Raw genomic sequence first — 16,269 nt, forward strand, 5'->3', positions numbered from 1 at the left:
TGCCGCGACCCGCGGCAGTTCGGGTAGAGGAGTGATGGCAGATGAATCACTCCCCCCCCCCCCCCACACACAACATCGGGGCAAAAGGGAGCCCAAGCCCTCTTGCTCTGCGGCAGCCGCGGCACCCCCGACTCGTTCGGGCCAAGAGGGAGCCCAAGCCCTCCTGGCCCAGGCGACCCCCCTACCCCCACTCCCACTACAGTATGGGCAGGAGGGATCACAGGCCTTCCTGTCCTTGACGCACCCCCTCCCCCCAGCGTCTGCCCCCCAAGAACCCCCAATCGGCCCCCCTTCCCTATTTTAGGTTGGCCGGACAGATGGGTGCCAAACCCGTCCGTCCAGCATGCAGCTCAACGAAGAATGGGGCTGGATTGGCCCAGGGGCACCAAAGCCCCGCCTCCTGGTGGGGCCTAAGGCGCCTGGGCCAATCAGAATAGGCCCAGGAGCCTTAGGCCGCTCCTGGGCCTATTCTGATTGGCCCAGGCGCCTTAGGCCCCACCAGGAGGCGGGGCTTTGGTGCCCCTGGGCCAATCCAGCCCCATTCTTCGTTGAGCTGCATGCCGGACGGACGGGTTTGGCACCCGTCTGTCCAGCCAACCTAAAATAGGTAAGGGGAAGAGGAAGGTGGGGGGGTCGGGGGTTCTTGGGGGGGCGGACGTTGGGGGGTGCATCGAGGGCAGGAAGGCCTGGGATCCCTCCTGCCCGTACTGTAGTGGGAGTGGGGGTCGCTTGGGCTCCCTCCTGGCCCGAACGAGTCGGGGGTGCCACAGATGCCTGGGGCAAGAGGGTTTGGGCTCCCTCTTGCCCCGATGTTAACGGGGGGGGGGTCGCAGCTTCAATGGTGCAAGAGGGCTTGGACTCCCTCTTGCCCCGATGTTATCGGGGGGGGGGTCGCGGCTTCAACGGGGCAAGAGGGCTTGGACTCCCTCTTGCCCCGATATTGTCGGGAGGGGGGGTCACGGTTTGACATGGCAGGAGGGCTTGGCACCCTCCTGCCTGGATCGTTGTTGGGGGGGGGGGGGAGGATTCTGTACCAGTGTTGTTTTTGACAGACACCGGTTACAGAATCCAGCTTTTAGGCGAAGGACTGACTCCTCCTTCGCCTAAAAGCCCTTCTGTTGGACATTTTGTGTTTTTTTTTCATTATGGTTAAAAAGTGTAGACGTGCTGTGGGGGTACTTTTAGACGTAGTGGAGATTGGGCATTTAGGCAGAGGAAGGCCATAATCAAAACATGGACACTTTCCCTGCTTCTGGGTTGAACGTTTAGGGACTTAGGCCAAAAGGGGACTTAGACGTTTTTTTTTTATTTTGCCCCTCTAAGTCTTTACTATAAGTTACTCTGGTTATTTAGTGAAATGGCATGGAGGCTGTGTTCCTCCACTCAAGGTACTATGTAGAAATAAAATAAAGGAGAAAAATACCTTTTTTATTGGACTTTAAAATCAGTCTGCTACTGTGATCTCTTGCAACCTTGCTATCAGAATGCCCTAGCCTCCATATTGTGATATCTTTTAAAGATCTCTTGTTCCGAACCATGTTCTTTTTGAACACGAGTCTCCCCCTTCCCCCCCCCCCCACTCCGATTAGAAGCTGCACTCTCTCCTTTTTAAATGATGCCAGCAGCCAGGTTTCACCTTGGGTAAGACAGAGCCTATCTTTGTGGAATAGGCACTCCCATCTACAGAATGTCACCCAGTTCCTAACAAATCTTAAAAATCTCTCCCTGCATTATTGCCTCATTCACACATTGTGACTCCAGAGCTCTGCCTGCCTCGGGTCCTGTGTGTGGAATGGGGAGCACTTCTGGAAATGCTACCCTTGAGGACCTAGATTTTAGCTTCTTACCTATGAGCCTAAATTTGAAGCTGTATTTATTTTTAAAATTTCTATTCCAAAACGGTTTACAATAAAATTACATACATAAAATATTGAAACTAATTTTATTTTTCATTTTGTGATTACAATATCAGATTTGAAACGTGTATCCTGCCAGAGCTGGTGTTAGACCGCAAACGTGAGCTAGGATTTAACAGAGGAAAAGTCCTTTTTGTTTATTTTGTTTATACCACAGTGCCAGTGTGGTTAGGAGAAGGCAAAGGGGGTGAAGAGGCTATAAAATAAACCCACCAGGATGTTTGAAATAAACACCCAATTGGGCAAGAAAATCGAATCGAAAAACCAATTCAATAGGCTGAATCGAATGAAAATTTTTTTTCCTGAATCAGGCAGCACTAGTGGGCACCATTGTGGAATCGAACTAAGAATATGGTGTATCTAGGTCAGTGAATATATTGATAGAGCTATTTTGGGGATTTTTTGTTATGATAGTGTTCCCATGAGTGGTTTTATGTTTATTGCACAGGTCCTTGCCCTGAAGCAGCATTGCATGGACATGAAACATGACCATTGTTGGCATCAGGACCGTGATTATTATGCATTTTAAAGCAAATATTTATTGTAATACTAAAAGCATTTATAGAGATTCTATGCAAGATAATATAAGAATTATTCATATAGAAAAGACTGATGATAATTTCAGTGAGCCATGGAATGATATACTTCATGTGAAACGAGTCACTGCCAAGGTTTTGTGCTTTATAAGGAAAAAAATGATGTTTATATTATGCATTGGGATAGTTGAATTTCATGTAATTGTACCCCTGCTATTGACCCCTTTTAATTGGATTAGTCAATGGGTGAGCATATTTCACAAAAAATTGGTTAGCTTGTTGAAAAATTTCTTTGGGTTAAGAATTGAATAGATATACCTAACCTTTCAAGTATTTTGTGACTTACATGAAACAAGAGTGGGAATTAGAGGTGATCTTAACATGACCACACAGTTAGAAAAGGTAATGGTAAAAAAAAGCCAGGGCAATGAATAGCCAGCAGGAAAAGAAAGAAAAAAAGTGATAGTGCCTTTAGATATAGGTCTCTACTGAGAGATAATTTAGAATATCATGTACAATTTTGAAGGCAGCACTTTAAAAAAAGATATAACTTTATTCTTCTATACTGCCATAGTCAGGTGACTTCTAGGCGGTTCACACCGAAGAGAGCTAGACAATCAGCGAATTACAAAATAGTGAAAGTACAACATATTACACAAAGAAATTGACAGAAGGAAAATATAAATTTAGTGTGGCTTCTGTTTAGGAGATAGATCTGTCAAACTACAGTTGTAATTACTCTCCGAAAGGCGCCGTAGGTTAGCCTGGTTCCATTGATGTAGTTACCCAGCTAAGACTACTGTTTGCTTGCTTGAAACATGAAGGACCTGTCCAAAAAGGACTTATATTTACAGCTGGTGAGCCTTGGGTATGCAAATATGTTACAGTTTCTGGTTGACCGTGTGGGGTTGTGTAGCACGAAATGTGGTAGAAGATAGGAAGGCTCTAGTCCCCAGGCCCCACATTTCATGCTGCACAACCCCACACAGTCAACCAGAAACTGTAACATATTTGCATACCCAAGGATCACCAGCTGTAAATATAAGTCCTTTTTGGATGGAGTTGATTCAGCCGATGGCTACTTAAATGGGTCGGTGGTCATCATCAAAGTAGATGGGGACAGGTTTAAAGATCTCATATCTACCTTAGAAGAATGAAAATATGATAGAGATATTTACTTTGCAACATAATTAAACAAAGAGGTGGGCCCTGCCAATGGAAAGGAAGATCTAGAATGAAGGTGCATAAGGTGAAAGTGACTTAGGAGTAATACAAGAAACTAAATATTTACAGAAAGGGTGGTGAATAAGTGGAATGGTCTCCCAGTGGAGGTATTAGACACATAGACTAAACACAGAGTATCTCGAAGAGAGAGGAATGGATTGTAGAGCTTAAGTAGCAAGTGTAGATGGGCAGACTGGATAGGCCATATGACCTTATCTAAAGTCATTTTCTATAGTTCTAAGAAAGTGTGCTCCAAACAGTTGCAATTGCCCTGTTTACTACTTTCTTATTTTGAATCTGTAAAAGAAAAAATAACTCAAATTACAGAAATATGTAACTTTGTCCCATACAGATACTATACCAGCTTCTGTTCACTTAGGGATTCATTGATACATACAATTTGACCAATGATACCCAAAATGTACACAACTGTATTATTATGCTGACTAATTTTCCTGCAACCCTACAAGAGTGGATGGAGAAGAAAAAAATAAGAATCATCAAAATTGTAGAGAGTTAAAAGACAAAAAGGAAATTACCCACAAGTTGCCTAAAGTTAGGCACCAACTGTAAATTCTATATCAGCAATTAAATACATAATTACAGTTATAGAATGTTGGCATAAATCCTCAGTTATGTATCCTAATTTTAGGCTGACAGTTACACTAGTAATGAAAGATTAGTTTCTTACCTGGATAATCTTGTTTCTGTTAATATACACAGGAGTCTACATTAGATTAGTGTTTCTCAACATGCGGTACACATACCCTTAAAGGGTACGTGGGCTGCCTGTTGGGGGTATGCAGCCTAGCCGCTGTGGAGGATATTCCTGCCATCTATGTTTGTCCTACGATTTTTTGAATTCCACCACCATTTTCCTCTCCACCTCTTCCCTCAGAAGGGCATTCCAGGCATCTACCAGCCTATCCGTGAAAAAGACAATACATCCATATCTTCAGTTCATTCTGCCCACTAATTTTATTCCTTGTCTCATCCCCTGAAGGCTGACATTCGCACTCTCTTTCAGCCCCATGACAGCAGCAATATCTCTTTCTCTATTTCACTCCTCCTGCAGCTTCTTTCTCTCTCATCGCCATCCTCATGCAGCTTGTTTCTATGTACCCTATCCTTCCCTCCCATTCTGGTAGATTTCCACTGGTGCTGTCAGTGCCAAAATAATAGCAAGCCATGTGGGTCCATTGCCCAGCATGCAACTCTGCTAGTTCTGTTGGCTTCATATGCCCCACCAAAACAGGAAGTTTACAGTAGAGGGGGGCAAGGCTGGCAGAGATAGAGGCAGGGAGATGGACCTGAGCAGCTTGCTATTACTTTGCTGCTGCTGCCAAAACCAGCAAACTAGAAAGACATGGGGCATAGCGGAGGTTGGTAGCAGGAGAAAGGGGAAGGCTGTAGTCATCGGGGCTGGGAACCACTACTTTAAACATTAATGTGGCAAATAACACAGAATATTAACCCCACATCAACAGCAGGCATTATATGCTTCTGCATTATCTGGAATGCTGTTGAATGTTATGTTCTTTGTGTTAGCTGCATGTACAGATGCTGGCACACCCCAATTAACACAACTCTCTACTTTATAGTAACTAATCTAATCCTTAGATTTGTATACCATGTCATCTTCCAATTCAGCAGCTCAACTCAGTTCACACTAAGGTGAAAGATAAAATAACTACATGCGCAATAAAATACATCTTCCATTTATGAGACCAAAGTCCATCTTGCAAACAATTGTGTAAAGTATAAAATTGAGTTTAATGAGTTTCAGAATGTAAAAAAAGTTATGTTTTTAATGATTTTCTAAAAATTTGAAGGGACAAAGATATTCTAATTTCAACAGGAAGCTTATTCCAAAACCTTTACTGCACTTTAGTAAAAGACCTCTTATGTAACTTAAAACAAAAGTAAAAACAATGTGAGAAAGATGAGCTCTCAGCCTGGGTTTCTGAAAGAAGACCAGAGGTGTAATTATAAGCCCAAAAGAAAAGAAAAATCTTTTACTAAAAATAAGTAGATGTTTCTTCTGTTTAGAGCACTTATGAGGGGTGTTCAATAATTTATTTACCTCAAGAGGAAATAAGAGTTTTAAGTTTTTAATATAGTCCCCTGATAGCTTCATCCACTTCTACTTCAATGACTTTAACTCCTTTGAAAATAATTCTGTTTGACCTTCAGACCCGGACATCGCAGCTTCCTTAATATCTTCATCACTTGAAAACTGCTGTCCATGGAGAGATTTCTTCAAAAACTCAGAACAGGAAATAATCCGAAGGAGCCAGGTCAGAACTGTGGGTGGATGGCTCAGCTGCTGAAACGCTCATTCTCAAATGGCAGCAAAACTTGACCACACCATCTCCAACTTACTGACAACAACGAGCGACTTTAAATCATTTCGCAGACATTAAAAACCTGCTTTTCAAAAAAATTGATCCAGCTGTCTTAACTCTTCCCCCTGCTCCTCCCCACCTCCCTTGTAAATTCCCCCCAAAAATCTCTTCCTCTTTTGCTACTTCATTCTCCTCAAAGTCCCATCCATGTTAACAACTCCCTAAATTGCAATTCTCCAGGAAATGTAAACAAATTCCTAAATTATAATTCTCTTGGACTTGTCCAGTTATCTTTTTATTTTTTCTTTTGCAATTCAAAAATCCTAAATTATATTCTCCTGGATATGTCCAGCTAGATTCTTTTGTAAACCGCCTAGAACTGCAAGGTACGGGTGGAATAGAAGTCATTAATGTAATGTAATGTAATGTAATTGTCATGACGTGTACCAGCGCATTGTCGGGAAGCAACAGCATGCCTCCTGTGAACTTTCCTTCACTGATTCCCAAAAAGTGATAATAGTGTTGGTGTAACTCTCCCTGGTTTTGTGTGGCATGAACTCCAAAAGCAAAAGTCCTTCATCATCCCAGAAGACATTTGCCATGATTTTCCTGCAGATTTTTCTGTCTTGAATATTTTTGGGGTGGGGGATGACTTGTGCTTCCATTGAATTGACTCTATTTTGGATTTAGGATCTCTATGATAGACCCAAAGTCTCATCTCCAGTCACCAAATGATGAAAAAATTTCACTTGATCTTCATGGAGCATCTCCAAGTTCTCCTGAGAATACTGGAATCGCATGGCTTTCTTACATGACAACAGCATTCTTGGAACCCATCTTACATTACCTTGGACATGCCCAACTTTTCATGAATTGTTTTCCAAATTGTACCTATCAAGATGCCTTTTTCTTCAGTTATTCAGAAAACCTTAATTTGTCTGTCTGACCAAATTAAATCCTCAACTTTCTTGCACATTTCTGTGGAAGTTGCTTCCACAAGCCAACAAGTGTGAGGGTCATTCAATGAACTCCAAAATTTTACTTTGTAGGATAATGAGGCAGATTCACCATAAACTGCAGTTATGCATTCATGGATCTCCTTTGGCTTTTTCCCTTCTATTGTTGTTATCATTGAACAGTGCTCCAAATCTAGCAGTTTCTTACTTGATTTGCATGAGGACTCTCCCGATATCCTGTCTCTTGGAATGTTAGACTTATACTGAGCTACAACTGTGTAAGAGTAACCTTGAGACATGTCACAACATGCTTGCTACTTTCTTTCATACTCAAGTAGATAAATTATTGAACACTCACTGTAAATTTACTTTGTTTTCTTTTTCGGGAATTCCATGTTAAGATATCTCAAAATACTGTGTGTGGGGGGGTGTAATTTTACGAACAGTTAATGCATGTTATCTACCACAGGGCCCATTTTATTACTATGGGGCCTGCTGCAGGTAACAAGTACTAATTGTTAGTAAAAGACCCCTAAATGAGTATTGTTATTATTTGAACAAAAAAGCTACATTGCAAAAAGAATGTAAATATTGCAATGAATATATTGGATTCCAATATTTATGGGGCACAAGTAGTAAAGTCAAAAAATTTCTCTAGCAATTAATTCTGTATAATGTGTATATATAGTCAGAAGAACACTAATAGCAAAAAAAAAGAGGAATGGAGGTAAAATATACTAGAAAACAAATCACTCCATTTGATCAGTACACACCAACGCCAGAAAAAGTATTTTAAGGCAAAAGAAAAGCCTCAGACACGGAGAGGTGTTCCCACTCTCTTCCACCACTGGCAAACAACTTTTGCATACAACTTATTACTGGCAAGTGGGAGCCTGAAGATAGTCAAAACTAACTAGAAAAAACAAACTAGTTAGGAAAGAGCCAGGCCAACGATCGTTTTGTGGCTTTTAAGCCACTGCTTTAGGGCCATGACACCAACGCTTCAGACTATTGATTTGCAGATTCAAACTCCTGCTTGCTACCATGTCCGAGGCTTTTCTTTCACCTTAAAATACCTTTTCTGCCGTTGGTGTGTACTGATCAAATGGAGTGATTTGTTTTCTAGTATATCATATATTTAGAAGTACACTTATTTGACCAATTATTATTAAACTATCTTTATTAAAAGCTAAAAATATAGAGAAGATCATGATGTTTTATTAAACATCAGCAAAAAAACAAAAACCAACAACACACAGTTGCTATATTGCATAATTCCAGGTAATTTTAAAGCATTTATGATCATGTTGGAGTCTAGAAGAAAATATGTCTTTGGCTCGAACCCTTCAGTAACCATCAGGTCTCATCCTTTGGAACCAGGTTTTAGGCTGGCAAAAGCTTTGGAGTTTTTAAGGGAATGTGAGAGCTCATTGAGAAAAGAGATGAAATATGAATCTCTCTCAGATTTCTTGGACTCAAATATCACCACAATAGTAAAATGAGGTTCAGGCCGTGTTAAAAAGTATGTACTTTGTACTTTGTCATCGTAGAAGTGAACTACTTTTTCCAAACTATTTAGTTCTGAAGTTCTATCTGTCATAATCATGATTACATTGGGCCAGTGCATTACAGGCCTATCGCCTGGCAGAGACACCACAGCTGGGTACTGATCTACTCCCTTTGGGGCTTCCCTGTAGGAATCAGGATGATGATAACCATGTCCTTGAAAGCTCTCTGATCCACGGTTGTCAAATATTAAAGAAACATTGATGGCATCATATTTTCTAATGAAACTGGAAATTTTTCCAAAATAATCAGGATTAGTTTTAGCAGTAAAAGTTTTCATTTCTGTAGTTTGTCGACTTAGTGTCTCATGAAAATAAAAACTGAATTTGGCAAGAAGGATGTTTTTGAGTTTCATCAGCCAGAGAAAAAGATGTGGCGGTTGCACTGCCTTCTGGGACTGCCCTCCAAAGAGATGCTTCTTGGTCAAACTTTGTTTCTCAAATATTTGACCCCAAGTTTGCAGCTTGGTATGAGCGTTATGCAGGTTGACCAAAGAGGGAAGGAACTTCCATTCTGAGACTTCAGCCTGGGCCTTTAAAAGATGTGCAAGCACATCTACTTCTAACTGAAAACTGCTTTCCAAAGGAGAAAGAATTGGATGATGAAACCTGCAAAATAAAGAATATTGTTAGTTCTGCACTTTTAAGAATGGTTACAGAACAATGAAAACATATGGTCAACATTCAAATACACTTATCTGGATAAGAGCAATGCAATTAAGTACTGCTGACTGGGATAGTCAGATAGTGCATCTAAATATCCTCACAGTCTGCTTTGGTACAGTGTGCCAGGGCAGAGCGTGGAACATCTTAGAACTTATCTTGATAGTGGCAATATTTAGTCTACTAGCAGGCTAACTTAGGACATGTAAGACAATTTCAATATTATCCAGATAGCAGATTGCATATTGCCACTGTTATCCTTATCCATTCAATGCCAGCCACTATGGCCCAGATTCTCAAAAAGCTGCCAAAGGTTAGTCGCCAGCAGACACCTACTGGCAACTAAATTAAGGGTTTTAATTAGTTCTAAATAACGCAATAATTGATCTAATTAAAATCTAATCAAAACAAAAAATTATGCAACTCTAGGTGCCAAACCCACAGTTAGCAAAAACCAATTCAAACTCCACCCTAGACAATACATTTCTATCCCACTTCATCCCCCTTCCAACTTCTATTCCAAACACCCCCCTACATTTAATTCCGGTCTAATAAATGTTCGCTCTATAAAAAATAAACATCATTTAATTCATGATATTATCATTCAACATAACCTTCAATTACTTTGTCTTACAGAAATATGGTTAACCCAGGGAGATGATGCTTACATCACTCAGGCTTGCCCACCTAACTATAAAGCATTTTTTCAACCACGCCCGAATAAAAAAGGTGGTGGACTGGCAATCATACACCACACTTCAATTTCTCTTCAGGTAAATACCTCCAATCTTTTTTCTCATATCCCTACTGAATCTCTCCAATTTTCAATTAAACTTTCTACCTCTCTTAACTTTCTCCTTATCTATTTACCCCCGCCAATAACTAAAATATCTCTCTCATCTCTTATCGCAACTCTAACTGATTTTAATATCGCTTATCCCGAGTCAATAATTCTTGGAGACTTCAATATCCATTTTAACTCCCCTAATCACTTTAATACTTCTGAACTCTTAACTTTGATATCCGATTTATCACTATCTCCTCTCATCAATATGCCCACTCACTCTGCTGGAAATACACTGGACATGATCTTATGCCCAACTGCTATGACCTCTTTTTTCCACAATATTGAATTCATCCCTGTACCATGGTCAGATCATACTCTAATCATTTGGCAATCAAACATTCCGACTCATTCAAATCCTATCAAACAAACAAATAATACCATTTACACCCGTAATCTAAGTAACATATCTCTTCCTGCCATCCAAACCTCCTTTGACCTGAATCTCAAAGATTTCTCTTCTCTAACAATTACAGAACAATTTTCTAACTGGGAAACTGCTACGACTTCTCTGCTAGACTCACTAGCTCCCAAATCTAAAAAACAAAATAAACCCACTATTAACCCTTCCTCTAAGGAACATCAACCTTGGTTTAATGAAAATTTGATTCTCCTTCGTCGACAGGTCCGCTCGGCCGAAAAAAAATGGCGTAAAACACTCTCTAGCAATCACCTACTTTCTTATAAAGAAAAAGCCTCCCATTATAAAAAGACCATTCAACAGACAAAAAAGGATTACTATTCAAAACTCATCTCTAAAACCAGTAATTCATCTACTCTCTTTAGCATTGCACAATCTCTTTCAAAATATTCAAAAAAAAAAAACTTCCTCTTCCTGCTTCAACATCACCATCCGCAGACGAACTTTCTCAATTCTTCCACAACAAAGTTACTACTATTCGAACTCATCTCGGACCCTCTCTTCCCGCCTTCTCTCCACCCATTAACAATGCTTCAACTTTCCTACCCCTCAGTTCTTTTTCTAATTTCAAAGTACCCTCATTATCCCAATTAATCTCAGTCTTACAATCTATAAATTCTCCCAATAATATTATTGAAAGCTTTCCTCCACAATTACTTAAAAAATTATTCTCTTTCTTTGGTCCTTATATAAGGGAAATGATTTCTAAATCTTTTTCCGAATGTCATGTTCCAACAGCATGGAAAACCGCACTAGTTTTCCCAAAACTCAAACAATACAATACTGATCCCTCTTTACCTAATAACTACCATCCAATCGCAAATCTGTCTTTCATTTCTAAAGTTACCGAAAAAATTGTTCACTCCCAATTATCCGATTATTTTGATCAAACACATGCCCTACATCCGTATCAGACAGGCTTTTGAACTTCACATTCCACCGAGCTATCATTACTAGGCCTCATTACAACTATACATTACTTTCACGACCACTTAAAATCGGTCATACTAATTTCTCTTGATTTATCCGCAGCATTCGACACCATTGACCATTCTTTACTTTTATCTAGATTAGCAGACTGTAACATCACAGGTCACGCTCTCAACTGGTTCATATCCTACTTTCATCAACGTAACTCCAAAGTCTATGCAAAAAACCAAATTTCTTCTTCAGTAACTCAAACTTTTGGAGTTCCTCAGGGCTCCATCTTATCCCCGCTATTATTCAATATCTTCTTATCCCCTCTTCTCTCTCTTGCACAATCATTAGGATTCTCTATTTTCGCCTATGCTGACGATATACAGTTGCTCTACCCGATTAATACTTCAAACCCTTTAGATATTACTGATCTAAATACTAAACTGGATATCTTAAGTGATTGGCTCTTCTCTAACAAACTCTCACTCAATGTCGACAAATCTTGCGGTCTCCTTCTCCCCATTAAAAAATCTGAAATACTACCAGGAACAATTTACATCAAATCAACACCTATACGTATGGATACTAAAATAAAATTATTAGGCGTCACCTTAGATAGCGAACTTACTTTTCATGACCATATAAGTTCTGTCGTAAAAACTTGTTTCTTCAAATTACGTATCATTCGTTCCCTCAGATCTATTTTAACTACTGACTCGATTAATACCTTAATTCATTCCTTAGTCATCTCCCACTTAGACTACTGTAATTCTCTTTTAAATGGACTCCCCCAAAAAGAACTTCGACGGCTGCAACTCATTCAAAATACCGCAATCAAACTCATCTACAAAATTGGTAAATTCGAACACGTCACTCCTCTTCTTAAAGAGGCTCATTGGCTCCCAATCACCCATCGGATAACTTATAAAATCATACTGCTCACTTTTAAAATTAAACACTCTCACCTGCCCTTATTTCTAGATAAACTATTAATCCCCCAAAGTTCCCCTCGTTCCTTAAGATCTACTGATCAAAAACTGCTTTTCATTCCATCGTTAAAAGAATCCTATTACACTAGGAAAACTAACTTTGCTATAACTGCCCCCACATTATGGAATTCTCTTCCTCAATTTCTTCGGGACGAAAACCAATTACCAAAATTTAAGATTAATCTTAAAACTTATCTATTCCAAGATGCCTTTGCCAAATCTTAATCTCTACTTGGTTCATTTGTCGATCACTTTCCCAAAACTAACCTTTTCTTCAGCGCATATCTTTTATACCATGCACCCTTAACCCTCGTGTTATATCCCTTCCCTCTATCTCATTTCTTCTAATATTATGTAACTTTTCCCTTCCTCCCCACTCATCCTCACTGTCAGGTTTTGTCCGTACATGTTTTAAATGTTTTTTTTATTTTTCCCACTAATCTCTCTAATACACCATTAATTAATTCTTTCTATCCTATTTCAAATTTTATTGTTAACCGGTCAGATATTTGTTTTATGATCGGGATATTAAAAACCAATAAACTTGAAACCTCCTGGACCATCACCAAGGTCCATGTCACCTAGTGATATCAAAGCCCAGAAATGAGCATGTTTAGGGATGGCGCTAGGCTTCAGTGTCACTAGGCAACGCTAGTCACAATTCAGGAAAGAGCTCAGGCGCCATAAATGTAGGCCTGTAAAACCTTGGCCTACATTTCTGGCACCTAGAGTCCTTGGGAGCCGCGATTCTGGAAGCACCGACTGTCAGTGACTGACATGTGGCAGGTGCCCAGAGTCACTTACAAAATGCAGGCCTATATGGTTATTGGCACTGCAGATTTTTTTCTAACCACTGCAGCCAATGTAAAAAAAAAAAAAAAACTGACTGCAGAACCTGAATATTGACCCAACAGTTACTAATTATTTCAGAAGTTCTCTAATGCTACAAATAAAAATGTTGTACACTTCATATCAAAATGCAATATAAACCATTGCTTCTACAGCACTACTAAAGCTGGAAGAATCCCAGGAAGCACAGGCTTTGAACTTCAAAAGCCTTGTGCAATTAGTAGTTAAGTCCAAAAATCTTACACTTCAGTAAACACTTCAGTAAACCCACCTATTCCTGGTGGATATTTGGATGGGAGATCACCAGGACAGGTTTGGATACCAATGTATTAGAACAAAACACATGGATAAGGGCACGCTAGTTTATTATGAAGAGAAAATGGATTTTCAGAAAGCAAAGGACAAAATCCCACAAGAGGGACGCCAAGAAATTAAGAAGTCATGGGATAGCAGGCTATAACCTATTGGGTACTGGTTTTAAACAGGAAACTGAGGAGGCACGATAGGTGTCCTAGGCATGCATAGAGGAACAACTGTTCAACATATTTCAGTAATGTTCAGACCCCCCCCCCCTAATGAGCAAGATTATCAAACCTATATATAAATGTGTGGTTTAAAGTAGTTAAACCGCACATGGATTGTGAAGAACTGCAGGAAGACATTTTGAAACTAGGGAAACTAAGCATCTGAATGGTAGATGAAATTTCATATGGACAAGTTCAAAAGTGACAGACACAATGCTGAGTTCTAACTTGTGTGTCACCACCAAAGAAAAGGATTTTGGAATAATTCTGGACATGATGTTGAAATCCTCAGCTCAGTGTGCTGTGGGTACAAAGGCAAACAGCATGACAGATATTATTCAGAAAGAAAGAAATAGAAAACAGAACTGCCCTTATTGATCCATGTTGCATCTCAAAATAGAATATAAAACAAGAAAATGATCTGCAAAAGGATGCAATGACTTCCTTATTTTAAAAAAACTGTGTGTTCAGCAAGCCTATTATAACATGGGGGGGGGGGTTCCCCAATGCATGGACCTAAATGTTGGTTTTCAGAAATAAAGCTATTGCTGCCTGAAATCCAATACTAAAAGCTGTAAAGAAAAAAAAAAGAAGTTTTCTTCTAAATGCTGGTAATATGCACCAGTTGTACTGAAATAAACCCAGAGTTACATCATATTCAAGCAGTCAGTTTTGAGTGCCTAAAACCAGATGGCAAAATTCCATTATAGAAACAGAAGGATCTGAAATACATCAGAAAATCTGATGAAATGAATTAATTCTTTTAACTTCCATGCTGTAACACGAAGAGACTACGGTTGCCTAATTCTCTATGACCAAGGCTGGGTAACTTTTCAGAGTGAGAATAAAACTATCTTGGGCAAAAAGGAGCTATGAAAGTTACAATTCCCTAGTCTTTCCTGAGTCTTATTAAGGTTCTGACAATCAAGATTATTGAAAGATATGAGTACCCATATAGAAGACCTTACCTATCCAGGGAGAAAGCATCTACTTTTAGCCTGCTTTCTTGAGCATCCTCTGGGGAAGAGGCTGTGGCCTTTCCTGTTTAGAGAAGTCATGAACAGATCTATTGTGTGTGTTCTCTACTTAAGAAATAACTTTCTGCCACCTTTTAAGTCAGGAATCTATGATTTGACAGCTTGACTGTCAGGATATTTTCTTTACACATCAGGGATGAAGCTCTTAAGGTAATCCAGATTTTCCCTTAAACCACAATAGGCTGTACTCACTGTGTTGATGCCCATGGCCTGCTTCAGTTCTCACAGAAATTGGAAATGGAGAAGACACTGCCTCAGTCCTCCAGACTAGGTCCACAAGCTGGGATCTTCAGGCTGCAGACTAAAGCCCAACCCCATTAATCCCTGCTAGACTGCACTCAATCACCTGATAAATCAGGATGCGAGCTAGCTTCAAGGGGAACAAACCCCGAGCTCCACAAGCCTCAATGCTAAGGTGACCATACGTCCCGTTTTCAACGGGACAGTCCCGTTTTCAGACCGACTGTCCCGTTGTCCTGACCCACCACTTCGGGACACCGAAATGTCCCATTTTCAGGGACAGCGTCCTGAAGCTGTACACCAGGACGGGCCATCACTTTCCCTCCCTACTGTGCCGATTCAAACCCTGGGCCGCCGCCGCTGTTTCTTCCCTTCTTCTCGATGTCAATTTTGACGTCAGAGTGGAAGTTCCGGGCCAGCCAAACTTTCTCTCCGACATCAAAATTGACGTCGGGAAGAAGGAGCAGCGGCAGCCCAGGGTTTGAATCGGCACGGAAGAGAAGCAGACTGTCAGGCAGCGGTGGAACACGGGTGAACGGACGGACGGGCGGGGGGGGGGGGCAGGGGGTTGAATCAGGCACTGGAGGGAGGGAAGGAGGTAGGCAGGCAGGCTGGCTTCAGGGGAGGGCAAAGGCAAGGGAAGACATATGAAGGAGGCACTGGGGGCACTAAGGACACAGGACAGGCACTGGGGGCACTATAGACTCGGGAAGGAGGCACTGGGGGCACTAAGGACACAGGACAGAGGCACTGGGGGCACTATGGACACGGGAAGGAGACATTGGGGGCACTAGGGACACAGGACAGAGGCACTGGGGGCACTATGGACATGGGAAGGAGGCACTGGGGGCACTATGGACATGGGAAGGAGGTATTGGGGGCACTAAGGACACAGGACAGGGGCACTATGGACATGGGAAGGAGGCATTGGGGGCACTGGAGACACAGGCACTGGGGGCACTATGGACATGGGAAGGAGGAACTGGGGGCACTAAGGACACAGGACAGAGGCACTATGGACATGGGAAGGAGGCATTGGGGGCACTAGGGACACAGGACAGAGACACTGGGGGCACTATGGACATGGGAAGGAGGCACTGGGGGCACTAAGGACACAGAACAGAGACACTGGGGGCACTATGGACATGGGTAGGAGGCACCGGGGGCACTAAGGACATAGGAAGGAAGGAGGGAGGGAATAGAAAGTGACAATTGTTGGGCCTGAGTGAAAAAAGAAAGAAA

The 16,269-nt window shown here is 41.1% G+C and overlaps 1 protein-coding gene across 1 annotated transcript in view; it reads right to left on the minus strand.

Moving 5' to 3' along the window:
* Positions 1 to 5,430: 5,430 nt before the first annotated feature.
* C9H12orf66 (chromosome 9 C12orf66 homolog) overlaps positions 5,431 to 16,269 on the minus strand; it is a 43,701-nt gene continuing 32,862 nt past the window's right edge. Inside the window, exon 3 of the mRNA XM_033959335.1 lies at positions 5,431 to 9,151. Within this exon, the coding sequence (XP_033815226.1) occupies positions 8,341 to 9,151 (811 nt within the window). The 3' untranslated portion in view covers positions 5,431 to 8,340. The remainder of the gene's footprint in view (positions 9,152 to 16,269) is intronic.

Source organism: Geotrypetes seraphini, chromosome 9, assembly GCF_902459505.1.
Source record: "Geotrypetes seraphini chromosome 9, aGeoSer1.1, whole genome shotgun sequence".
NCBI classification, from domain to species: domain Eukaryota; kingdom Metazoa; phylum Chordata; class Amphibia; order Gymnophiona; family Dermophiidae; genus Geotrypetes; species Geotrypetes seraphini.